The sequence below is a fragment of the Xiphias gladius genome, chromosome 4, assembly GCF_016859285.1.
Source record: "Xiphias gladius isolate SHS-SW01 ecotype Sanya breed wild chromosome 4, ASM1685928v1, whole genome shotgun sequence".
NCBI classification, from domain to species: Eukaryota; Metazoa; Chordata; class Actinopteri; order Istiophoriformes; family Xiphiidae; genus Xiphias; species Xiphias gladius.
In genome coordinates, this window is record NC_053403.1 from 12,544,100 (window position 1) to 12,569,882 (window position 25,783).

The 25,783-nt window shown below is 44.5% G+C and overlaps 1 protein-coding gene across 6 annotated transcripts in view; it reads left to right on the plus strand.

The window, feature by feature from the left end:
• The window catches only part of prox1a (prospero homeobox 1a), a 35,553-nt gene extending 12,037 nt beyond the window's left edge, over positions 1-23,516 (plus strand). For 5 of the 6 annotated variants that reach the window (XM_040125293.1, XM_040125290.1, XM_040125288.1 and 2 more), the window contains exons 4-6: positions 5,760-5,954; positions 18,740-18,921; positions 19,223-23,516. In XM_040125293.1, the coding sequence (XP_039981227.1) occupies positions 5,760-5,954; positions 18,740-18,921; positions 19,223-19,229 (384 nt within the window). In that variant the 3' untranslated portion in view covers positions 19,230-23,516. Of the gene's footprint in view, positions 1-5,759; positions 5,955-18,739 lie in introns of all 6 variants that reach the window. The other variant, XM_040125294.1, reaches the window with a different exon arrangement.
• Positions 23,517-25,783: the final 2,267 nt, after the last annotated feature.

Below are 25,783 nucleotides of genomic sequence, written 5' to 3' on the forward strand. Positions count from 1 at the left end.
CTTGATTAAGCTCCTTTCAAAACGAGTGTGACTTTTTTTTGACTTTTGGTGTTTTGGAAATGTTTTGACAGATGTGTCATAATACCATTGTTGGTGCTGCTAATGACAGCCTAATGTACCACCCACCAGCTTTAAGACGTCTCATTATTATTGCAGATACTGTTTTGATTAAGGGTGAATAATTATAAAAAATTAATGAACAGATTAAATAAATATATATTCAGTCAATTAATAAAGTCAGCTGAAGTTCTTACCTTTGTAAACAGATACGGTGAAGGGATGTACTATATATCAATTATAGGATGTCTGCACCTTGATGTATTGTAGATATACAATTTTCTTTAATTTTTAAGCAAACACAGTCTAATTCACGCGCACACGCACACACACACACACACACACACACACACACACACACACACACACACACACACACACACACACACACACACACCCTGCATTCTTTGTCCAGTCCATCTCTCTGTAGCTCTTTTAGCAACAAGCCTCAGTATTTGGGCCAGTCATGTGCTGTGGAGTAGCGGAGGTCAGGAGGGTTTTCCCTTTTCTATATGTCATTCCTTCTCTTTTCTTTTTTTTCGCTGATGGTGTGGCATGGTATGTGTGCCTCGGCGGTGCCGGGGAGAAAGAAAAGCCAGCGGCTGGATTTTGAGTCGCCGCAGTAACAAAAGCCCGCTTTCCAGGGCCGCTTTTTGTGTGCAGTCAGCCAATAGGCAGCCGGAGATTATCTCCCACAATTCACCCCTGCGAAAACAGGAAACGTTGGAAAGCCCTGATGACTGTGAAGGGGCTTACGAGAGAGAGAGGGAGAAAGAGAAAGAGAAAGAGAGAGAGAGAGAGAGAAAGAGGGAGGCCCGTACAGGCTTCTCTGTCTTTCTGCTCTCCTCTCCGGTTGTTCTGGATGTAGCTTAGCATTCTGAGGTCATCTGTGTGCTTTCTGCTCCATTGTTGACCACTGTGTCACAGAAAGTGTTGGCGAGAGACCGCCTTTGGCTTTTCATCCAAATGCTTCACAGCTAAACATTTTTTATCCTATACAAACCAAAATACTAAACTGTTATATCAGTTTTACTCTACATATTAATAAAATCGCTGATATTTGTGTAGACGTTTGGTACTGACAGTCAAAGCGCCTGAATGTTTTTGGCAAGCGACTAATATAGTTTAGACCAAGGATACTTGAGTGTTTTCCTATTCTGGACTTAAGTATGTGTCTGTGCATGAGCAGAACATGTGTGTGTGTGTGTGTGTGTGCATGTGTTTGTGTGTGTGTGTGTGTGTGTGTGTGTGTGTGTGTGTGTGTGTGTGTGTGTGTTTGTGTGTGCGACGTTTGTGTGTGTGCATGTGTGTGTACCGCTTTCTATCTTGTGCTGTTAGCACTAAGCACTGACCTTTCACAGGCTCTTGAGCGTGAGTGTGAGAAACACGCTCTCGCTGTCTCTCTCTCATCTGCCTCTCAGCCAGGCACACACACAAACACACCCTTATACACTATGCTCAAATGCAGTGTGTTGACTCAAACACACACACACACACACACACACACACACACACACACACACACACACACACACACACACACAGACACATTTTCCTCGCTGCATCTCATGTCTGTGCTGGCTGACCCCTGCCAACTCCGATTAAGGAGCTGCAGTGATGTGCTTCTTTGAACCAATTCCCTCCTTTCACACTGAACACACTTGTTCTTAGCCGCTATCAGGGGGTCTCTGTCCCCCACCAGCAACTTAATGATCCAAGACTGCTGGAAGCTGTAGGGTAACTTGCCAAAATCGAGTCCCTGAGTGTGTTGAGTGCGGTAGATGTGGATATAATATCATTTAATTTAGTGTATGTACCTGCATGTACTCTAAATATTTTATCTTTTGTGTGCTCCGTGCTGTGCTTGAGCCACAGTTCAGTTCAGTTGCACAGGCCCTAATACATCTTCTCCTGAGCTGTCGGTATAATAAAGTAATCCTTGTCCAAAGTGACAAATCTATCCGTCACTCGGTTGCAGTGACACCAAAGGTCTCCTGCATGAGCGATGGTAACTCTTTCACTGATTTTAATCTCAGTATGTAGCGCTCAGTCTCACATGTGCTCAGATGCATGTACGCACACATGCTTGCGAGACCAATTCACTTATGTCTAAGATTCACGGCCAATAAGACTTGTTCTGATCTTACATACGAGGAAGGGTTTATGCCACACTGACAGCTTGAGTGTGTTTGTGCTGTCACCCTCCGACTGTCTGCTACATTGTGTGTGTTTAAGAATAGCCCCATGCAGCCGATGTATTTGTAAGTGTCAGTAGTTTGTTTGTTTGACACTCCGATGTCACGACCCCAGCTTGCTGACTGCTCACGTTCCGACCCTCTACCCCCCACCACAAGCAAAACGCCATTGTCCGACAGCGCTGACCTGCACCCGTCCTCCTCTCCTCCCTCCCTCCCTCATTTCCCCATTTATGCTCACCCTGCACTTTAGGACAGCCACCATGCTACCCCTCCTCTCCCCCTACACACACCCTCCCAAACCCCTGCCAAACAATGTCAAGCGGACTTATTCTTTTTCACTCCGCCATTATGTCATCATTCCAGAAAGGCACAGCCCTCTCCTTTAGCCCCGTCCCACCTTGGTCCAACTATCTCGCCTCTTCTGATTCGCCAACTTTTCTGCCTGTCTTTTCTATTCTGTTGCCTCGCCCTCCCATCTTCATGTGCTTGCGTGTGTTTGACTACCATCCCAGATCGCGAAGAGTGTGCGTGCATGTTTGTGTGTGTCTGTGTGTTGTCGAACAATAGCCAGAGCCTAATCTCCATGTCAAAACCGCTCTGCCTCCCCAGCGAGCAGTCCGCTCAGCGTTTAGTCGCGTTTTGTCCCCCCATTCTTCCAGCACCACAAAAAGAGCAGAGGGGAGGGAGGAGTGAAGGCCTGTGTGTGTGTTTTTATGTGTGTGTGTGTGTGTGTGTGTGTGTGTGTGTGTGTGTGTGTGTGTGTGTGTGTGTGTGTGTGTGTGTGTGTGTGTGTGTGTGTGTGTTTGTGTGTGCGCGCGCACGTTTGTGTGTGTGCATGTGTGTGTACCGCTTTCTATCTTGTGCTGTTAGCACTAAGCACTGACCTTTCACAGGCTCTTGAGCGTGAGTGTGAGAAACACGCTCTCGCTGTCTCTCTCTCATCTGCCTCTCAGCCAGGCACACACACAAACACACCCTTATACACTATGCTCAAATGCAGTGTGTTGACTCAAACACACACACACACACACACACACACACACACACACACACACACACACACACACACACAGACACATTTTCCTCGCTGCATCTCATGTCTGTGCTGGCTGACCCCTGCCAACTCCGATTAAGGAGCTGCAGTGATGTGCTTCTTTGAACCAATTCCCTCCTTTCACACTGAACACACTTGTTCTTAGCCGCTATCAGGGGGTCTCTGTCCCCCACCAGCAACTTAATGATCCAAGACTGCTGGAAGCTGTAGGGTAACTTGCCAAAATCGAGTCCCTGAGTGTGTTGAGTGCGGTAGATGTGGATATAATATCATTTAATTTAGTGTATGTACCTGCATGTACTCTAAATATTTTATCTTTTGTGTGCTCCGTACTGTGCTTGAGCCACAGTTCAGTTCAGTTGCACAGGCCCTAATACATCTTCTCCTGAGCTGTCGGTATAATAAAGTAATCCTTGTCCAAAGTGACAAATCTATCCGTCACTCGGTTGCAGTGACACCAAAGGTCTCCTGCATGAGCGATGGTAACTCTTTCACTGATTTTAATCTCAGTATGTAGCGCTCAGTCTCACATGTGCTCAGATGCATGTACGCACACATGCTTGCGAGACCAATTCACTTATGTCTAAGATTCACGGCCAATAAGACTTGTTCTGATCTTACATACGAGGAAGGGTTTATGCCACACTGACAGCTTGAGTGTGTTTGTGCTGTCACCCTCCGACTGTCTGCTACATTGTGTGTGTTTAAGAATAGCCCCATGCAGCCGATGTATTTGTAAGTGTCAGTAGTTTGTTTGTTTGACACTCCGATGTCACGACCCCAGCTTGCTGACTGCTCACGTTCCGACCCTCTACCCCCCACCACAAGCAAAACGCCATTGTCCGACAGCGCTGACCTGCACCCGTCCTCCTCTCCTCCCTCCCTCCCTCATTTCCCCATTTATGCTCACCCTGCACTTTAGGACAGCCACCATGCTACCCCTCCTCTCCCCCTACACACACCCTCCCAAACCCCTGCCAAACAATGTCAAGCGGACTTATTCTTTTTCACTCCGCCATTATGTCATCATTCCAGAAAGGCACAGCCCTCTCCTTTAGCCCCGTCCCACCTTGGTCCAACTATCTCGCCTCTTCTGATTCGCCAACTTTTCTGCCTGTCTTTTCTATTCTGTTGCCTCGCCCTCCCATCTTCATGTGCTTGCGTGTGTTTGACTACCATCCCAGATCGCGAAGAGTGTGCGTGCATGTTTGTGTGTGTCTGTGTGTTGTCGAACAATAGCCAGAGCCTAATCTCCATGTCAAAACCGCTCTGCCTCCCCAGCGAGCAGTCCGCTCAGCGTTTAGTCGCGTTTTGTCCCCCCATTCTTCCAGCACCACAAAAAGAGCAGAGGGGAGGGAGGAGTGAAGGCCTGTGTGTGTGTGTGTGTGTGTGTGTGTGTGTGTGTGTGTGTGTGTGCGTGTGCGTGTGCGTGTGTGTGTGTGTGTGTGTGTGTGTGTGTGAACGAAGGGCGTGGGTGATGGTTGGGGGTATCAACTTTTCAGTGGCCAGAATTTCGAATTTGTGAGATGTAATTATGGGGAGTCACTGAAGTAAAGGAGTTATTCGTATGTTTCTAGGGATTCGAGCTGAGCTGAGTGGGCTAGGAAGGATCCTGAGCCCCTGAGGTCCTTATCTAGTGGTTTGGATGTTTAGACAGTTTGTTTTCACTGCTGAGACCAGACGGAAAAAGTGCTGGGACCAGCCGAGGGTCTTAATAGGTTTACCTCGTCCTATTGAATCCAGCCGAGCGGCACAGATCAGATAGCCACAGCCTTCTCTGCTGTCTGTCTCTCTCTCTTTTTCTTTTCTTTTTTTTTTTTGCTCTTTTTCTTTTCCTTTCTTCCTGCCTGGGAGGTGAGGAGAGGGGAGGAGAATCAGGGTGTAATTTGTGAACGGGGTTAAGTACATGTTTGAGCCCCCTGCGGGCCAGGGCGCTTCAGATGATGACTTAATCGTTTTTCTGGTCAATTATGTGTTTGCGGTCTTGCCCCCCCTCCTTTCCCACCTCTCCCTCCACTCTCAGGGTTATGATAGGGGGGAGGTCTGCTCCCAGTGGGGAAGATGAACCCCCCCACCATCACCCACCACCCCTTGCTGTCTAACTTAATGTCTCTATTATCTTCCCTTACTCCAAGACCTGTGTTCTCTCTTATTCTTGTCTTTTATCTTTCTCTTTGGGTTTCTTCACACCCTTTTATGTCATCACCTCATGTCTCAACTCCCTGCTGTGAAATGATTTGCTGTCATCGTTACACTTCTTCCCTTCCCCTCATGCTCAAATCCAGTGGCTTAATGACGTTTAGACACAACAGTCCTACCTCTACAAGTGTAAATTTACAGATCCCATGTATTTCCACACAGAATGTCTTAGGATCTTAAGTGATAATTGAGAATAAAAGCACAGACTGACATCCTAAACAGTGCTAACTCCCCCACGTCTCTCGTTCCAGTTTAACCGCTGCATAACCTCCCAGCTGATCAAATGGTTCAGTAACTTCAGGGAGTTCTACTACATCCAGATGGAGAAGTTTGCCCGCCAGGCCATCAACGACGGAGTCACCGGAGCCGAGGAGTTGAGCGTCAGCCGCGACTGCGAGCTCTTCCGAGCCCTAAACATGCACTACAACAAGGCCAATGACTTCGAGGTAAACACCAGCGTCTTCGGTGAATGAATGCAGACCAAATTGTAAAGAGGCGTATGTGCTCAGTGAGTGGAGGAGCTGAGAGCTTAATGCTTTCCATATCAAAAAAAACATTGAATTTCACCTGATCCCTCGTGATGCAGACAGGTAGTGTGCCACCATCTCACTGTGTCCTCTCTGACACCGCCTTGCTGCTACTGCTCTCAATGCTGAGTTCAAGTCTCTTAGACATCCTGCCGCACTCTGCACACTGTACTATAATGTATACGGTCGCTTTGCTGTGAAAACCATCTCCATAAATAGCCCAGGTTTCTGCATTGTGACAATGTATTTTCTCAGAAATACCTCTGGATTTTTAAAAAACTACAAAAATTTTGTGTGTATTTGAAAACAGCAATAAGATGAAGAAAGTATTTTTCTAAAGTGTGCATCAGAGGCTCCAGCCATGTAGAGATGTGAGGAACTCTCATCAAATGAGGAAGAAACCTTAGTGACATCTCATTTTGCCTCTTCCTCACTGTTAATTTCCCCTTGGGGATTCTTAGTGTGTGTGTGTGTGTGTGTGTGTGTGTGTGTGTGTGTGTGTGTGTTTGAGAAACCACATTTTACTTCCCTGTCTACTTACCTATCATCTGTGGTGCAATGTTTATGTGTTTGTGTGGCTATCTTCCAGTGCGCATTAATCGTAAATTCTCAGCAGGCAACTTCAACTTTAATATGTTTCAGTTTTCATACTTCTCCTTTCAGCACCTTCTAGTGTGTGTGTGTGTGTGTGTGTGTGTCAGTGTGGGATCACCAGCGTTCTCTCAATGTCAGCTGACAATAGACCTTTAAAAGGCTTGTGTTAAGAAGGACCTGGAGTGATCTGGGCTTGTGTGTGTGTGTATGTGTGTGTGTATTTGTTAGAGAGATCAGGTCTATGTGCGTTCGTGTATGTGTGTGAGTGTTTTGTTGTTGCTGCATTTCCCAGTGTCCTGTTCACCTCGAAGGGTACAGCCGTCCCTTGGACCGGCCTGGCATGCTGGCAAAGCACTTCTCCAGTGTGTGTATGGGTGTGTGTATGTGTGTGTGTCACTTTGAGGGGGGAAAAATCTCACTGTTATCAAGGTTAAGCGTCCTACTGTTTTAGTGAGAGGAAGGGGAGAGAAAGAGGGGGAGAGGGGGAACAGTGAGATGGATAGATAGGGGATAGAGGGTGAGAGCTCGGAGACAAAGGAGAAAGCGATAAAGGGAGGGAGAATGGGAATCGGGGGGGAATGGAAAGGGGAGAAAGAAGGGTAGAAGGAGAGAGGGGGGAAAGAGAGATGACGTGCAGGAGAGAAGTGCCCTTGCGAGCAGTGGGAGTTTTGCAAGCGCTCACATTTAAAGTGCTTCACTCTCTTTCTCTCTGTTTCCGTCTATCTCCCTCTGTACGTTATTTGTCCACTGGGGCTCCTCTGTGTTCACCCAAAGACACACACGCACACACACACACGCGCGAACACACACACACACACACACACACACACACACACACACACACACACACACACACACACACACACACACACACACACACACACACATCCATCTTCTGTCCTCTTAAGGGAGGCTTTGAAAGACTCTGGCAGGCAGAAGCACTTGTATATATGAGGTCTCAATAAGCTCAAAGTCCATCAGAGCAAAGCACAAAGAAAAATGACACCATTCCTTCTGTTCAGCTGCTTGTGACTAGTGCGGAAATGATTTGTTTAGTGAAAGGAAAATAACTTTAAATCAAGAAGAGAATGTCCTTCACCTACAGCCTTGCCCTGGCATTTTACAGTCATTTACAGCAACCTTAAATGGGTGTTAGCAGTTTTGATTTTTACATGACTAACAGTAAAAGCAAACTGGATTACTGAAGGATAATAACAGTATTTTTTGAGGGTGGTCTAATTATTTAGGTTTCATTTTTCCTGATCCTGGAATCAGTGTTATATCCTTCCAGAACCTTTTCTGTTTTCATATAAATTAATGCCCTTCTTATTGTATATCACCTGACACCCACAACAGGAAATGGAAGTCCCTGTTGGGAAATAATCTCCCAAATACAGGCAGCTTCACAAACTTGATTGTTATATCGCTGTCTTTGTTTTGGGGGCATTGTTTTTGGTCAGAGCAAAAGATGTCCCCCGGACATGTTTTAAGACATATAAATTACTATATTTGGAATAGTAATTTGAGTCTATGTTTTTTTCCCCACAAAAAAGTTCAATGTTAAACATTTTCTTTCACTGAAGAATCCAGAATATGTGAATATAAAACTATTTTTCATTTCAAAGGTTTAACAGCTGGACACAAGACATCTCCTACTTCACTGAAAGGTCCATCCTCAGTGTATTTGCATTGGAGTTCTCAAGTTTCCACATCACACACACATGTAAATTGTATATTGGACCATGACTGGCCTCCAAACTATTTGCAATGTCACATAATCATGCTATTACACTTAAGATTCTACAGTGAGCACAGAAAAACGTTTCCCCGTCTGCAGGTTAATGTGAAAACAGCCTTCTAGTGTCGAACTTTGCACATGCATCCTCCTGCACATTCAAGCTAAAAGGTGCCTTAAAAATAAATCCTACTATGTGAAGCTTGTATTACAGAACAGTTGGGCTAAATGTAACCTGGATGTAGACATAACTTGAAAGTATATAACACTGAATGACTGATTCTTAGACAGGTTTGCATGACACATATAGGCAGACACAGACACTTGTGGAATTGCAAATTCTAAAAAAGTTTACATGCAGCACCCGGCGAATGTGCCGTGCCGGTCCAAACTGTGGTTACGTGCCATCTTTTCCCCCTGACAAACCCCCTTCATTCTGAAGCATGTGTTTCCTGTCACACCTCAGACAAGACTATCATTCTTCTCCTGGCACCGGGAAGCTACTGTTGAAAAAGGCTTAAGGGGAACAGCCTATTTGCATACATAAATGTGAAAATTTGCAAGAAGACAGACAGAGAGGAAAAGAGTGAGAGAGGCCAGGTGAATAAGTCTTCTGTTGGCCGAGGAGCTGCAGTAGTTGGGGAACGAGGGTGGAGGAGGCAGGGAAGGTGTTTTGCATATTAAGGTTTTTTTTTTTTGCTGGGCAGGTGTCTGAGAGATACAGGAGCTGATTAGAGTTTAACACAAGGAAAATTTGCCCAGCCATGCAAATTCTAACCCCCCTGACAAACCAACCGCCTTGGTGAGCACGAAGACTCTAAGTGTTTGTGTGTGGCTCTTTGGTGTGTGTGTGTGGGGGTGTTATTTGTGTGTTTGACCATGTGTGTTTGTGAGTGCGGGTGCGTGGGTTTTGTGTTTTTTGCTGTTTGATGTTTGTGTGGGAATGATGTGTTTGTGTGTATTATATATGTGCATGGACACATTTGTTATGTTTTTCCATCTTTTCTTTGTGTGTGTGTGTGTGTGTGTGTGTGTGTGTGTGTGTGTCTGTGTCTGTGTGTGTGTGTGTGTGTGTGTGTTTGTGTGTGTCTGTGAGTCATAGAGGTAACGTGGAGATGGAAATGTACTGGATGTGTATCAGGATGCCCCCAAGGCCCTTTTCTGTGGATCTCTCCCCTTTCTCCTCCACCTCCTCCTCCTCCTCCTCCTCCTCCTCTTCCTCCCCTACCTGCCTGCACCACCACTTGAAACAGGAGCCTACGCAGATTCAGCAAGCACACACGCACACACACACACACACACACACACACACACACACACACACACACACAAACACACACAGAGTTTTCCCTTTGCCAGCTTCTGCATCATCAAAGTTCCATCCACCTTGGTGGCGTCTTTGGAATGAATATGTCCTCTGTTTCAGTGATCACACAGCACACACACACACACACACACACACACACACACACACACAGACACACACACACACACACACACACACATACACACGTCTGTGGCCTTTCTTGTTTGATGCTAATCTGCTCTGTCACTGTGCTGGCCTAATACGCGCCCCATCTCCCTCCCAGCTCCTCTTTTGTCGCGATTGTTTCCCCTTTTCCTTTCATATCCCTCCTCCCTCACTCCCTCTCGTCGTTCTCTCTTCCTTCTGTTGCCTCTCTCCTTTCACTCTTTCATCCTCCTCTTTTGCATGTCTTCCCCCCCTTCCTCCTCTCCCTCGCTTTTTCCCCCCATTAGGAAGTTTTAATGGCATAATTGTCACATTCCTTCTGGCACAATGAACACCAGCGGTAATTAAAGAGCTTGCCGTTAATTACCTAGACCCTGGCTCTACTTTCCTCTTTTCTCAGCCCCCCTCCTGATCCCCTCTCTTCTTCTCTTTCTTCTCCATTTCTCATTCGCTCAGTCCATCACCATCAAAGTCTTCCGAAACACACCCGGCCTCCCAAAGCCTTGACTTTGAGCGAGCCGCGCTTTCAAGTGAGGACTCAAGTGAAAATTCTCGCTTAATGTCCTTTTCTTTTTACTCCGCAGCCCCTCTGTCTGTCTTTGAACCCCCAATGACAACACACATCATCTTTCATAAGACAGGAATGTGTGTGACCTGGTAATGGGTTAGAGACAGCCAGGGAGAGAGGGAGAGAGGCAGAGAGGCAGAGAGGTGGGGTCTGATAAAGAGGCAGTTTTATGATGGCTCTGGGAAACTCTCAGATTTCCATAAGAGAGACTAGGTTCCTCTGTCAGTGACCACTCCTCCCACAGAGGACACACACTCACGAATACATGCATGCATGCATACACACACCTCGGCATTTAAAAGAGGAAGTCCCTATGATCTCCATATGAGAGGGTGGTACCAGCGGAAGCAGTGAGAAGCATTCTTACTCACACACACGCAGGTATCGTGTGTCCTCCCTTATCAGCTGCTCTTTCTCCTTTTGGAAAGATGTGTCACCCCTTTTGTCCCTCTTCCTCTTTTGTCTATCCATCCGTCTGTCATCCCTTTATCTCAATTGATAACACCATTCCACAGACACGCACTTATCCACTGTGCTTTTATTTGTTTTCTTACCAATCGTGACCAAACAATGACAGAAAACTTTCTAAAGTTTGACTTTCCGCTCCAAGTTCTCCTTTCCTCTCCTCCTCCCTTTGCCTTTTCCTATCCCCTCTTCCTTTCCTGCTTTTCATCCCGTTGTCTCTCCGTCTCCCTCCTTTCCGCTCTCTCAGTGGCTCTCCAACTCTCCATCCATTACCAGAGCCACAGAGAGCTGAGAGCAGATGCTGTCTGTCCAACCGCCGTGCCCCATAGCATTGTGTGCTTCACCTCTCCTTCCCCCCTCTCTCCCTCGTTCCTCCTCTTCACGTCCCTCTCGGGGCTCCATTTGTTCTCCACCCAGAGAGGCTAATGTCTGTTTTCTCCTCCTCCTCCTGCTTTTCCCCTTCCTGTCTTGCACTCCTTCATTCCTGGTCTTTTTTTTTTGTTTGTTTGTTTTTTCTTGCCACATAGGTCATGGTGTGCTTGTGTGCCTGTGTGTGTGGGTTGTGTCTTTGACCGGGGTTCGACCTCAGGGAGTTTGAGGTGAAAAGGTCACGGCTGTTGCACTTGAGGGTCCATTCCAAGACACAGATACAGATTCAAACATTTATAAACATACATAAGTACCTAAAAACACACGAGTTTGGTGTTTTCTCTGAAAGGCTCTAGGGTTCTCTTTGAAGAACGACTGAATACAAAAAGAGGTAGAAGATAGAAGAAGAGAGATGAAAAGCCGGCCGTATAGATTTAGGTTCAGAGATGCCAAAAATACAACCAATAAAATATGCCAGTGGGTTTATGTCAACAACACACACACACCTCCCCTCACCCTCTTCTTCCCCCTCAAATTCACCCACTCCCATTGAGAAAAGATCTCATGGCACCAAACAGTCCTGCTGTAAATGTGCATTTCTCACTTGGCCAGTACAGGTGTAAAGGATGCTTACACATACAGCAAAAAATAATAAGTAGAGTACTTGCTGTCCTTGTATACATGCAACCATGTCTGCGTATGTGTGTTTGCAACTGCTTTTACCGCCTGGCTTTTTTTTTTTTTCTATTGAGTTTTTTCAATGTGAAATGATTCACGGATTTGGTAGATGATCATAGATACAGACTAAGAAATAGAAACTGAGAGAATAAATCAATTTGTGATGCTAATAGGCTTGAAACGCTGATGTACCCAAATTTTTTTTAAAAGCATATTTGTTCTGCTGAACCTCGTGCAAATTATTTATTTATACACTAAAAAAATTACAATCAAAAAGCTCAAAAGCAACATCTGTCTAAAAACAGGGTTGTTACTCTGGATGAGCAACAGTTTCCATTGGAACTACTTTCTACCGAAGAAACAGTCTCTCTGAAAACCGTTTACAGCGTGTCTTGGAGCAAAACCAGGATAAATAAAACCAAGACAATCTAAAGCCTTCAACCACTAAAGATAAGTGAGAAAAGGTGTTCCTTTGGGTGAACAAAGCCTTGAATTTGCGACTGATAACCGAGTCGGTCTCTTGGTATCTGCTGGCAGTGTCAAATGTATCTGCAAAAGATCCCAACAAATTTTCAGATACCACCCTGGACCTCCGCTGTGTCATGCGCATCATTTCCAGCTTTTCTTATGGCTTTTTAATTCTCTTAGTGAGAAGAGTTAGGGAAAGAAAAGAATAGAGAGCGGGATCATCTGCTTCTTAGTGAATAGCCGGGGGCTACCGAGGGCCTCCGCTTGACATAGGCTGACAGGTCTTTTCTTCACCCTGTGGTGTGTGTGCGTGTATGTGTATATGCATGCGTGTGTATGTGAGAATAAGCCACTTTATACTGTGCACTGATTAAATGACTAGACTAGCTGTGTGTAAAGCCTGGGGCACTGGGGGTAGCAAGGAATCACTTAAACATAAAGAACTACATGATCCCCTTCTCTCCTTTTCTCACCTGCTCTCACACAAACACATCCTCTCACTGTGCTCGCCCAACACTTGATTCTCCCTCCTTGCTGCTTTTCCACCAGCCCCCCCCCCCCTTGCTTCTTCTCCCCTCTCCTCCCTCCTTCTTCCCCTCCTCCTTCTGTCCCTGGTCACCTTGTGAGGGGCAGCCTGCTCTGTGGCACAGCTGCTGATTATGTCATTATTTCTGGACCATTTTGGTCTCCCTCCGTGTGTGCGCGCGTGTGTGTGTGTGTGTGTGTGTGCGACTAATGAAGCGTGGCAAAGGGACTCATGCCAAAATGACCAGGGCGTGCATCAGAGCTGCAGATGTGTCAAAGCAACTCCCCCATTCACATACACACACACGCACACACGCACACACACTTCCCATTCCCCTTACTGATGCCAAACTCTGCCTCCTTGAATCCAATATGCAGTTTATTATTTTTCTTTCTTCTCCTGCCATACCGTTCCCTCACTTGCCCTTCCATCCTATCTCCTTCTATCCACCCATCCATCTTCCATCCTCCCTCCTTCGCTGCAGCTCCTTGCTCTTCATCCTTTATTGTTTGCCCGCCCACCCACACCCACACCCACACCCACACCCTCCTTCCTCCGATCCTTCTATTCTTCCTCTCCCTCCCTCCCTCTGTTCTCCTCCTCTCCAGATGTCCTGTTCCTATCTTCCAGACTCCCTTGCTCCTTTCTTTCCCTTCTGCCTCCTGCTCTCTCTGTCTTTCTGAGCGGGGCTGACTTCCTGACCTCCAGAGGCCCCAGTTACAGCACTGCATGACCCCCCTGTCGTTCAGATCGCTTTCTCTCAGCCTGTGTCCACCATAAGAGCTCAGACAATTAATTTTCAAGTCTCTAAACAAGGGCTGAACTGAGATTTCGGACTTCCTCTTCTGTTTGTAATTCTTCTGAGTACAGATTTTTTTCTGTCAATTGTCTGTGCTGTTACTTGGCTTGATATAAAGCAAGCATCCCCCAAACAACCCCCATTTTTTAGAAACTGAGGGAAAGAGAGGAAACAGCAAGAGGGAGGAAAGAGATGTCAAGAGAGGCCATATTATGATATGAATTCTCACCCTTTGAGTGCGTGTCTGAAGGTGGGGGGTTGAGGCAAGTAAAGGTGGAGGCAGGAGCGAGGAAGATGGGATAAAAGAGGGACTTCATCATTTTCTTTGACCCTGTCCTGTCCTTGACTCCCCAGCAGAGGTGCACCTTGAGAAGAGCCCATGTGACGCTAGTCCTCATGCTCACATATGTACACACACACACACACACACACACACACACACACACACACACACACACACACACACAAATACATGTATACACAACAGTCCCTCAAGGCTCCATGTTCTCAAGGCTATCAGTGGAGTGAGGGTGGCTGGTGTTTGCTCAGCTTTGAGGCCCGTTTCCCGTCCCAGTAGTCTCCTAAGCACGGATCCACACTTCACAAATGGGCAATACGAGGAATTGAGAAGATTGTGAAATTCAAGAAAATCAAGCACTTAAAAAAAAAAAAAAAAAAAAGGCAGAACGAAGAACCCACTGTGACTCTGCCCTTCCAAGTTGGTTGGACTCTTCAGCCATGGCACAGTCTTATCAGCGGGAGAAGGGGTTGGGGACAAGTGCAGCGAGGGGTAGGAAGAAAGGGGACATGGGTTGTGTTTGCCTAAAGTGACAGTGTGCGCCAAGGGCTTATCAAGGCCTTTGTAGATTATTGATCGGAGCAGATATGTGAGGCACAGCGGCCTATGTGTGAGTGTGTGTTCGAGGTTCGGGAAGCTCTGGCTTAACTCACTGAAATGTCACAGGCCTGCTACAGTTTCAACTCGTTTTTTCAGTTTCACTGTCATCAGAAGTGAGAAAATTCTTAAAATGCAGTCACTTCAAAGAGACATATTACACATCAATGCCAGATGACCACATCCGGAGTTTAGTGCATTACCACGTCTATAAATTACCTGTTTCACACACAAATAGCGACCGAAAACCATGGGAAAGGCTGGTATTCCCAGGCTGAGATGGGGTTAGGAATTAACCTAGCTGGCAGCGGGGGCTAATGTTGTGTCCCTGCATTTCATCCTTCAAGGCTACAGCTCGCTAGCACACACACTCACTGCCTTATCTTCCAGGGTCTCGTCTTGTTTGGCCAACGCTGTGCAAATAGAAGGTGCAATACATCTCCTGACAGTTCCCAAAAGCAAGGGGGAGAAACACGTTGGACAAACAAACAGCCAACCCTGAGTCACCGAGAGAGAAGAGATTTCTCAGGCTTTACCGAAACATATGCAAAAATACTTACACACGCACGCACACACACATAGACTTGCACGCAGTGTGTGTAACAGTAGCCTTTATTTGAGGGCTTGGGCCTGTGGCTACCTTTTTAAACATTTGTCTAAGCAGTCTTAAGACAGGGGCCGCTGCTGGAGTGAATAGCTCCCAGCAAGCGGACCACAGGCTCCTATTGTCCTCTGTCATATTTTATTATCTCATCAAAAAGCAGGAAATCCGATTCCCTCTCTCTGAAAAAGAGCTTATCCTTCTGTCTCAAGGCAACCTGTCACGAGAGAGGGAGATGGAGAGAGGTAGAGAGAATGGGGGAGAGGGGGGAGTCAGTGAATGAGAGTGATTAACTACCTCATTGCTGTCAGAAGCCCCTCATTCTTTCTTCCTTTCTTTCTTTCTTCTTGATTGGTATTTACCCAACACACAGCACAATGCAAAGTTGAGGGCAAAAAGTATGTGTGTGTGTGTGTGTGTGTGTGTGTGTGTGTGTGTGTGTGTGTGTGTGTGTGTGTGTTAGAGACCAGCTTTATCCCCTATGCTGATTCATTTCTCCCTATTTCCCTCTCCGTCTTCCTCCTTTTATACTGTGTTACACAGGGGTAGAGCAGCAATAATATCCCTTTTCATGAAAGCTTTTGTTTTTTTTTTTTGGACCCCCTGCTACAAACACACACTTCCATCCTCTCTGTCTTTCTCGTACCTTCTCTCATAACAAAACCACTTAGTCGTCTAACAAAAATAACATTTCAGGTTGTTGACAAGAGTTGTGTCATGTGATTGTCTATATTGACATTAAAAAAAAAAAAAAAAAAAAAAAAAAAAAATTAGGCGCTGGCCATGACTAAGCGGGCTTATGTCATCATTTTCCAAAGGCTCAATTTTCCTTGTCAACACTGAAACATAAAGCCAGCATTTTCAGATTTATCCACTCTGGAGATCGTTTTCCAAAAGTTCTCTTTTCAGGTGAGAAAAACTCATAATGTGAACGAACGCCAAACAGAAAAAGGTGCGTTTTCAAATTTAGGCAGCGTAGTGTGGACGTACTCTGTCACCCCGTTTTGCCTTTTCCAGGCATCTTTACACACACAATCTATCCATCCCTCTCCTCTTTTTTCATGCCTCTCCCTCCCTCCCTCTCTCCTCCCCTCTTTGTACATCTGTCCTTTAATTTTGGGCTCTGCTGAGAAGTTGTTAAAAAGCCCTATGAAATATGTATGAAGGATTGTGAGCCACGCGATTGGCCCCATTTACCGGACAGCCCAGCGAATGAACGGCCACACTGGATAATCCCCCACAATGCCTCTGGAACAAAGGCCCAACAGCTGACCCGAGAGAGAGAGAGAGAGTTGAAGAGGGGGGAGTGAGATGCGATAGAGTGGGACAAGGGAGGGGTTGCAAACAGCTAAGGCTCACTGCTGGTCAGGAGGCAGCTCGCTCCCATACGCAACTCACACGTACTCACAAAACAAAGGCTTGTGGGACAGGAATAACTTCCTCTGCTCTCTCGCACAACTCTCTCTCCTTAGACTCTTCTCAGCCCCTCCTTCTCTCGCCATCTCTCTCTCTCTCTCTCTCCCTCCTATTCTCACCCTCTCAGTCAAGAGGATCTGAAATACCAATACCCTTTTCTCCTTGACATTGCTTTCTCCTTGCAGTCAGCGTTTTGCTGTCCTTTTATAGTCAAAACGTCAGGAGAAATTCCATGCAGGAATATTCTTAGTAATGCGGCACTCCCTGCGTCTAATGGTCAGGGCGCTGCGCTGCACCAGCCCGTTAGCGAGGTCTTTTGGGAAAAGTATGCGCATGCCCACACACACTCTTACTGTACAATGCATACACACAAAGTTGCCCTCAAACCGGGGTCATTGTGCCAGTATTTCAGAGACGACAGAAGCCCAAACAATGAATTATATCCACTTCAGTCCCACCTGAGGGGAATTCAATATTTGGGGAATTGGGTTAGCTTGTGTTTTCTCTCCCTCTCTCTGTCAAACACACACACACACACACACACACACACACACACACACACACAAACGCACACGTAGAGCGCACAAGCTCCTTATTCACGACTCACCTTTTCACTCATGCGGTTGACCGAGATAATGCACACACACTCACACGCATCAGACGCAGGGGCATCTTAGCCTCCATTCATCAGCCCAATGGGGGCGGGTGGTTGTCCCATGTGTGTATAAGTGTGTGTGTGTGCGTGTAAAGAGGTCTGCCTGTGTGTCAGATTGTGTGTGCACATGTACGTCTATGTGTGTGTGTTTGAGTTCCAGTGGCCACTAACCTTGCTGTGTCCTGACACTCCTGATGAGTATCTGCAGGACACTGGAGGAGAGGAGTGGCGTGGAGGGCGCACTGTCAGGCATTTGGGCAAGGTGCTGCTGCTGTATATGTTTGTGTGAGACTGTGTGTGTTTGTGTGTGTGTGTGTGTGTGTGAGCATCAAGGGAAGTGGGCAGGGAGACAGTCAGCATTATCCAAGCAGGTGACCCCTGAAGGCTGCATCGCCCTGGAGCTTTGAGCCGAGGAAAGAGACTCAGCCAAACAGACCGGGGTAGCGAGGGTGTGTGTGTGTGTGTATAGCAAGCATTATGTAGAGCTCTGTCACAGTGCAGGATGTGTCATCTCCTTGGCAAAAGGAGGTGTGTGTGCTGGTGTGTGTGCTCACGCCTGCATGGGCGTGTGTGTATGTGTGTGTGACGGAGTGTTGGCTTGGGGGAAGGTGTCACAGATCTTTGCCAGACTAATCATCTCCATGGTGTCGGTGAGCACTGCTGTCAGGGACACTAAAGAGGCGGCGTGTCTCCCCGTTCCCAAAGCATTTAGTACTTCCTCTTTCGCCAGCACCTCTCTGCCGCTCTTCACTCAGCTCCGCTCTCTTGTTTGGTCAAAGATTTACAATGGGACTCATAAAGATGTCACGCTCACCGTGTTGCAGGGAGGGAAGTGTGGGGTGTGAGAAACCTGAGAATTTACAAGAAGTCCCTTTTCTCAGGCCGATGCCTCAATTGACTTTTAAGGAAGTGGGTACTCAAGAGATGGGAGATTTATGGTTTTACATCCACTGTAAAAATATGCACATATCCTACAACTGAGGAGTTGACAGTGTTGAGGATAACGCAAAGAAACTACTGCAGACTGCAAAATGCAACAAAGCTGCAAAATGGCAGGAGTTATTTGAGATGTTCAGGGATCTGGAAGTAAAAGCTCCATCCATTTTTGTTACAGTGTCATTTGACAGTAATGGATGATTGGCGGTTGGAGCACTTAGGTTAGGTGAACACGAAACTCTCCTGAACTAATCATCGGTAAAAGATGAGCAACTGCGGTAGATAATGCCTGGTTCTTGGATAAAAAGTGAAAGGTACATGCCTGTGTACATAAAACCATAAGGAAAGAGGTTAACTATGGCTCCCAAAGAGCATTTCATTTAAAATTATACAATCACTAAAAATTGTGTAGTGTGTATTGCTAACGAAGGCAAAGTTACGCATTGTAGAAACCTGATAAAACTTTCTGCAACTTCCTCAAACATGTCCACATGATTAACCCCGTCTCTTCTTCCTATGTCTGTAAAGGTCCCTGATCGCTTCCTGGAGGTGGCCGAAATCACACTGAGAGAGTTCTTCAACGCCATTGTGGCCGGCAAAGACGTGGACCCGTCCTGGAAGAAGGCCATCTACAAGGTCATCTGCAAACTGGACAGCGAGGTCCCAGAGATCTTCAAGTCCCCCAACTGTCTCCAAGAGCTTCTACACGAGTAAATTTCTCCTCCTCCTCCTCCTCCTCCTCCTCGCTCGACGCTTTGCGCTTTTTTAAATTTTCTCTGATTTCATTGAATTTCAGAATGATATTCTCATTTGTTTTGTTTTTATTTCCTTTCCCCAACTCTACGTTTGATTTCCTGTTTTTTATTTTTTTATTTTTTGAATGTATGAAAGTTATGAAGTAGCATTCCCAATCTGAAGCCTCTGTGGCAGTTCCTAAATGACCTAGCTATTGTGTTGTTGTTCTTATATGATAATTATCATGATGGTTATTATTTGTTTTGTTTTTCTAAGATTCTGATGAACTGAAGAGACTCTAATCTTACTGGGTGTTTTCTGGACTGTGTGATCCCTCATCTGTTTTGGCCTGTTATATGATCAACACTAACTAAGTCCTCAGTGTGTGGAAGAAGTTCCTGATTTCCCATTTACACTACTAAGAACATAGGCTGGGTTCCTTAAAGACTTTATTCAATGACACCCAGGGGTGTCCCTCCAATCCAGTGGGTGTCCACATGAACTGTCCCTGCAAAGAGCAAAGTAGGTGCCTAACAGACTGTGCTACTGAAGATGTCCCTAATAGGACAGTCTCTCACACACATACACACACACACACACACACACACACACACGTGCGCACGAAAACAAGGCCTAGTGAGGTTATTGATTGGACTAAGACTGGGCTCGTGGTACTGGTCTGTACTGGTCTGTGGGACTTGGACTGGTTTCAAATAGCTACTGAGCTCTACCATGTTTTGAAGTGTGTTTTCCCCGCAAGTAGGGCATTTTGTTTATTGGGTGTACATTATTATTTTGATTATTATTATTATTATTATTATTATTATTATTATTATCGTTGTTGTTGTTGTTGTTTATGATTATTTTTTGTCATCACTGCTTGCTGAAGATTGGCACTTCGAGATTTGTCAGCCCCTTGATGCCGTTGCAGAAAAAAATAAATTATTGCTATAAATATTATTCCACAAGAGTTTAGATTCTGAAATATTTTTACCCCCATTTCCCATCCTTCTCCTTACTCTTGTTTTAATTTTTCCATCTCTGAAGTGGACTTTGGTTTTGTTTATTTCATTTTTAGTGGTCAGTGCAACTTACTTATAAAGTGTTTTCGATTTGGGTTTTAATCAAGGGCCATAAGATTGGGCTTCTCTATATGCATGTAGCGACTAGCCTACCCTGCACAGGACCAGTCTGGCAACGACACTGGAAAAGGAGTTAAGGTGCAGAAATGCATGAAGTCAATGGTGCAGAAGTGGCCTTTTGGTGCGTTACTTGCTGTCTTTTAAAAAGGCCAAATTTCTTAAGCCACTCCAGCTTTGATAACTACACTGCTCCCACTAAACAAGCCATTTGTTCAGCTATCAAATGAATCTTACTCATCTAATTATCTGTTTAGGATTGGTGAACATTAGCAGTAATGACTGCGTAGTTTTTTTGCCTTTTTATATAACTGTTCAGTAATTAGCTCGTGTGAGATGAAGACAGCCTGTTTATATGGCAAACTTTTAATGTGATTGGCCTATACAAGGTGTAAATTACATTATGAGGTTATTTCAATAGCAGTTGAAACTTGAATATATCAGAATACTGTGGCAATCTAAAGTACAGTGTTGCTGAAACAATAAATAATTTAATACATACAAATAGAAGTATAATTGACAGGAAGATAATTCAAGGAGGGGCAGAGAGAGAGGTGAATATAAGGTGAAACAGAGGCGTTGATTAATTCTGCTTCAGGTGGAACTTACCCCATAAACAACACACACACACACACACACACACACACGAACACACATCTCCTTCCTTCCATGTTTACCTGCCTTTGGGTGATCTAGCTCTTCTCTCAATACAACAGTGCTAGGTCGAAGGTGAGCACTCACCCCAGGGGTAGATGGAGAAGCTCTCAGCACTACAAAGAGCACGGACAAAAAGGCACAGAGCGAGAAGCGACACGCACCTGAAGCCCTCCGCTCTGTCCTACCGTCCCACGCTGGCAGCTTTTAAGACCCAAAGTATGATTCTGTTGAAGCCACTGTGCCCAGTTTGTTAAACACCATTCCTTTCACTTTTACCTGAGATACTAATCCTAGATTTTCCACTTGAGTTGTACATGTAAATCTAGTTTTTATTACTTAAATCCACCCTCTCAGGCTTCTTACGTTTTTTAAGAAGCAGTTAATGTAAGCTGGCCTTTTGATGAGGTAAGTTTGAAGCAATGAGAGGACTTGAATACTTTCTAAAGTGCGTGCGAGCTAGCTGTTGATCTCACCTTGGCGATATTAGCTTATATTGTGTCTGTGTGTGTGATCAAAAGATCAAAAGGGGCAGGTTGCTTAACCTACTGACTTGTCTAAGTGAGACAAAGCGCCTGACAAAAGGAGGCAGAGAAAGACAGAAAGCTACTCCCTTCATTATGTCACCCCCCTCTCCTCCTCCCCCAGACAGTTTTCTTCTTAAGATCCAGAGCCCTGAGAGAGCGAGCCGGACACTTTTCTCACTGAAGGATGGGCTAGGCCCTTCATGTCTCAGAGTCTCAAAGCACCAGCCAAGGGCTCTAAAGCGCCACAAACAAAGGAGAAGGGAAAGGACACTTTTATCTGATGCACAGATTATTATCGCTCCCCATCCTCCCCTTTCCTGCAACCCCACCCTAAAGTTAAAGAGTTCCTGCGCCTAAAAAGATTACTTCAGGATAATGAAGACTTATGTGCAAAAATAAAAGGATTAGCAAGACCTTAATACCGCGATGAAAATATTTTTGTCAAGTTTTCCTTTTCTGGCATCATTTGATTTTTAGGATATTATTGAAATACATATATAGCCTTTTTTAAGAAATGTAAAATATAAATCTATGAAAAATATATACTGTAGTGGAAGTTCTTTGAAAGGCACTGTTAGCAATTGTTTCATAAAAGAAATCTTGAGGGTATTTTTAGTGACGGCTTTGTTTAAATCTGTATTCTGAATAAGTGAGTTGTTGGTAGATTAGGAGCCATAGTTGTAGGTTTTTTGCAGGTTTTGTGACCAGTTTTCCTTTTGGTTTCTTTACCTTTTTGTATTGTGCTGAATGGCTGTCTTCTTGAGATCAGAAAAATAAACTTGGAATCCGTTTATGAAATATTGTTGTTGCTGCTGTAAATACTGTCAGGATGACACAAAGAATAGCTGTACAGTTTTTTCTATTATCACTCAGAGTGCTAGAGAAGGGTGAGAGTGGTTAAAAAAAAAGAGGGTGAAAAAATAAAAAAAAGAGAGATGACCCGTTCTCTCCAACTGGACTCATAACCACTCTTCCAAAAACCCAGCGAGGAGAATTTTTCGTTCATGGTTTTGTTTTTTTTGTTTTTTTTTCCCTGCCATGCCTTTAACGGGGGTCTGTTTCCCGTCGGCAGTGCCCTTGAAGTTGCACCAGCATCCATTTCTTTAATTTTTGCTGACAGAACAATGCATTAGGCTAGCAGTCGGGTAATGATGATGTCACGGAGCGTCCCGTTGGCAGTCTGCGGACCCGGTCTCGTCCAAAAACAAGGGCAGACTGCCACCGACGTAGCTCTAGATTTGACCCGGGAGAGAGACAGGAACTCATTGTCATCAGAAGACTAGTGTCATGGAGGGGGCACATGTTGTACAGTTACAGTTTAAAAAGAAAAAAGAGAGAGACTGCAGACAGAAAATAGTGATTTATACCCTTTTTTACTGGGTTCAAACAGTTGGGAAAAGTTTGGACTTCTGTGGAATTTCTGTACGCTTTGCATTGTGTGTGTGTGTGTGTGTGTGTGTGTGTGTGTGGATGTGGATGTATATGAGTGTGTTTCTGTGTGAGAGAAAAGACCGATTATGAGAACCTGTGAACCAGTGAGTGACACAATTCTCAACACTGTGGCCCCTCCCCCACCCCTGGGAGTACCATCCTGACATGTAAATGATTCTCATTAAGCGTTGGCAACGTGTGTTTGGTGTGTGTGTGTGTTGTGATAATTTCCTCTGATCTGTTTTCTGACCTGTTTGAAAGGGGTTTTTGTTTCTCTATGCTTTCAGTAGTAATTCTTTTTTTATTATTATTACATTGCTCCTCTTTTTTTGTAAATATAAATGATGTGGACTTACAGTGATAAATACTGCCTTTGTATAACTTAGCAATATGTTATGTAAATAGTGTTTTGTTGATGCTTTTTGTATGACATTATTATTCAATTCTAGCGCAGTAATTCCAACTGGAACAGCCATGTTTCAAATACAGTCTGAATTATTACACACACGTTGTAAAATAAAACTCATGACATGGCTGCTTTTTTTTTTTCTTTTATTGGTGTCTATTTGTCTTGCAGATTTTGTGTAATTTATTGGTTTAATTTATCCTAATTTATTTGATGTTGTTTTCTTTTGTTTTTCAAACAGGGAAGGCTGTACTGCATTTCATTAAGTAGAACCAACTTAAAAGATTTTAATCCTTATCTACCTAAAAGTGAATTCAAAAAATTTGTGTTTTAGAGTTCTCATTCAATTGACAGAAATGATTAAATGGAGATCTTGGCAGCTAAATGGAACTAGACAATTAAAAAAAAAAAAAATTAAAAAAAAAAAAAAGGTTGTTATGTTTTGTTCCTGGACAGAGCCGAGGGTGGGCTAGAAAGCTGAAACTAGTTTGAAGCAGTTTTGTATTTTCTTTTGAGATTTTTTTCCCCTGTATTACTTTGGCCCAGCCCAAAAACAACCAGTAGTCAAATTGCCTTTCGTGCCTTCACCCTCTATGAACTGAATGTATGTGCAGTATATATGCAAGCTTGTGCAAAATGAATAAAAAATGGAAATAAAAATGAAAAACAGAGCAGAAAATGTCTGCTGTTTGTGGTTTATTTATATCACCTTCCACAAGGTACATGCACGATAATAAAAAATGTTTGTGTGTGAGAGATGGGGAGATATTTTTTATAGAAAGAAAGATTTAAGTTATATAAAGATATGGTATTACCTTGATATCTCCTATCTCGCTTATCAACTTTTTCAGTTACCAGTGTATCACTGATCACAGTTTATATATTCACTGTACGGACGCTGTATCGCGTTCGAGTGAATCAGCGCTGTTTTGCTCCCTTAGTCATTCAATGCACTAATGAGGGGTTTAGCTACAGAGCGCCAACCTCCCAGCCTAGTTTTCACCACAAACTCCACGGACGAGTGCAGATGCCGCCTCATCAGGCATACACACGATGAAATCATCTCCTCAACCTACAGCATCTAAAAAGGCTGTAGAAATTATACATAAAAAAGGCAAGTTAACAAATATTTGAGATAAAAGTTTGAGAATTGAGCCGAAAAACAGACCACTTGGAAATTTGGTTTGTTCTAACTAGAGCTGCAGCTAACTGTTATTTTCATCATCAGTTCATCTGCCAATTATTATTATTAATTATTATTTAATCATTTTTTCTAAAATATATGTCAAATGTCCTAAATTTTCACATTGAGAAGCTGAAACCAGCGAATGTTTGGCATTTTTATTTGAAAAACAACTAAAGCAATTAATGAATTATCATAATCATTTGATTGATATTTGATCGTCGCAGCTGTAGTTGTTACCACTACACTGTGTGTGTCATGTGTGTAAGTGTTCCAACTTGTTATAATATGAAACGACAAATTACATTTTGAAAACGCAAGGAGAATCTATTTGCATTCAGCAAAACAGTTTCCCCACAATTATTAGATTATGATTTTGGTTTTGACTTCCTATATATTTTTAAAAGAAAATGCTGAACCCATTCACACATATTTTATGCTTTGCGAGTGTGGATTTTATTTAATGATGACTTTGGAAGTCTTTGAAGAAAAATAGAAGACTATTTTAACAATGCTCAGTGTTTTCCTCTCCGCGTCATTTTGCTGTTTTCCTATCATGACCTCTGTTGTATTTTCCATAACGCCTTCCCGTTGCACTGTTCCTTTTCTTCCTTTTGTTCTTGCCTGACTGCTTTTTACTCTTTTTGCTTTGATGCTCATTTTTGGAGTTGCTTCTTTTGTGTCTTTCTTGCTTGCTTGCTTTTATTCTTTTTTCTCTCTCTCCCGTGTTCCTTTTCCCTCTCGTCCTCCGCCTGCCTCCCCTCGCTTGCCTTAACCGGAGGCTACAGCTCCTTAGGTTGGGCTGAGACAGCATCTTTGTACAACACCGACCGTCTGCTCTGTAATCAAATACCATCTGTCGCTACATCTGAAGACTCACTCTCTCGCTCCCTCGATCTCACTCACACACACACACACACACACGCACACATGTAGGCACACACACGCACACCAACACACACACGCACGCACACACACACACACACACACACACACACACACACACACACACACACATGTAGGCACACACACACACACATGTAGGCACACGAACACACACACACACACACACACACACACACGCACACACGCACACACACACACACACACACACGCCACATCTGTGCTTTCCACTCCTGAACAATGTGTTTGCATGTGTGTGTAATTTTTATGTACAATGATCCGTGTACTTACAATCATTCCACCTGATTCATTCTTGGCCTGCAGGGAGGAAGTCACTGGAGTCACTTTCACCACTTCCTGTTTTTTCCACCTCTCCCACTGGGGGTTCAAAGGTCATTGTCTTCAGGTATCCATGTTTGTTCTGTGACTCTGTGTGTCAGCAAGACCTTGGCTGCTGTATCAGTCAGGAGATAGTGGACTTTAGCTCCTCAGTCTTAGATCAACGGCCCACTATCTCAAAGGCTGCCAGCCTTTCCCAATGTTTGCCCAATGTTTGTCCCTGCTCCGGCACAGAAAACGTTGACACGGTCCCCA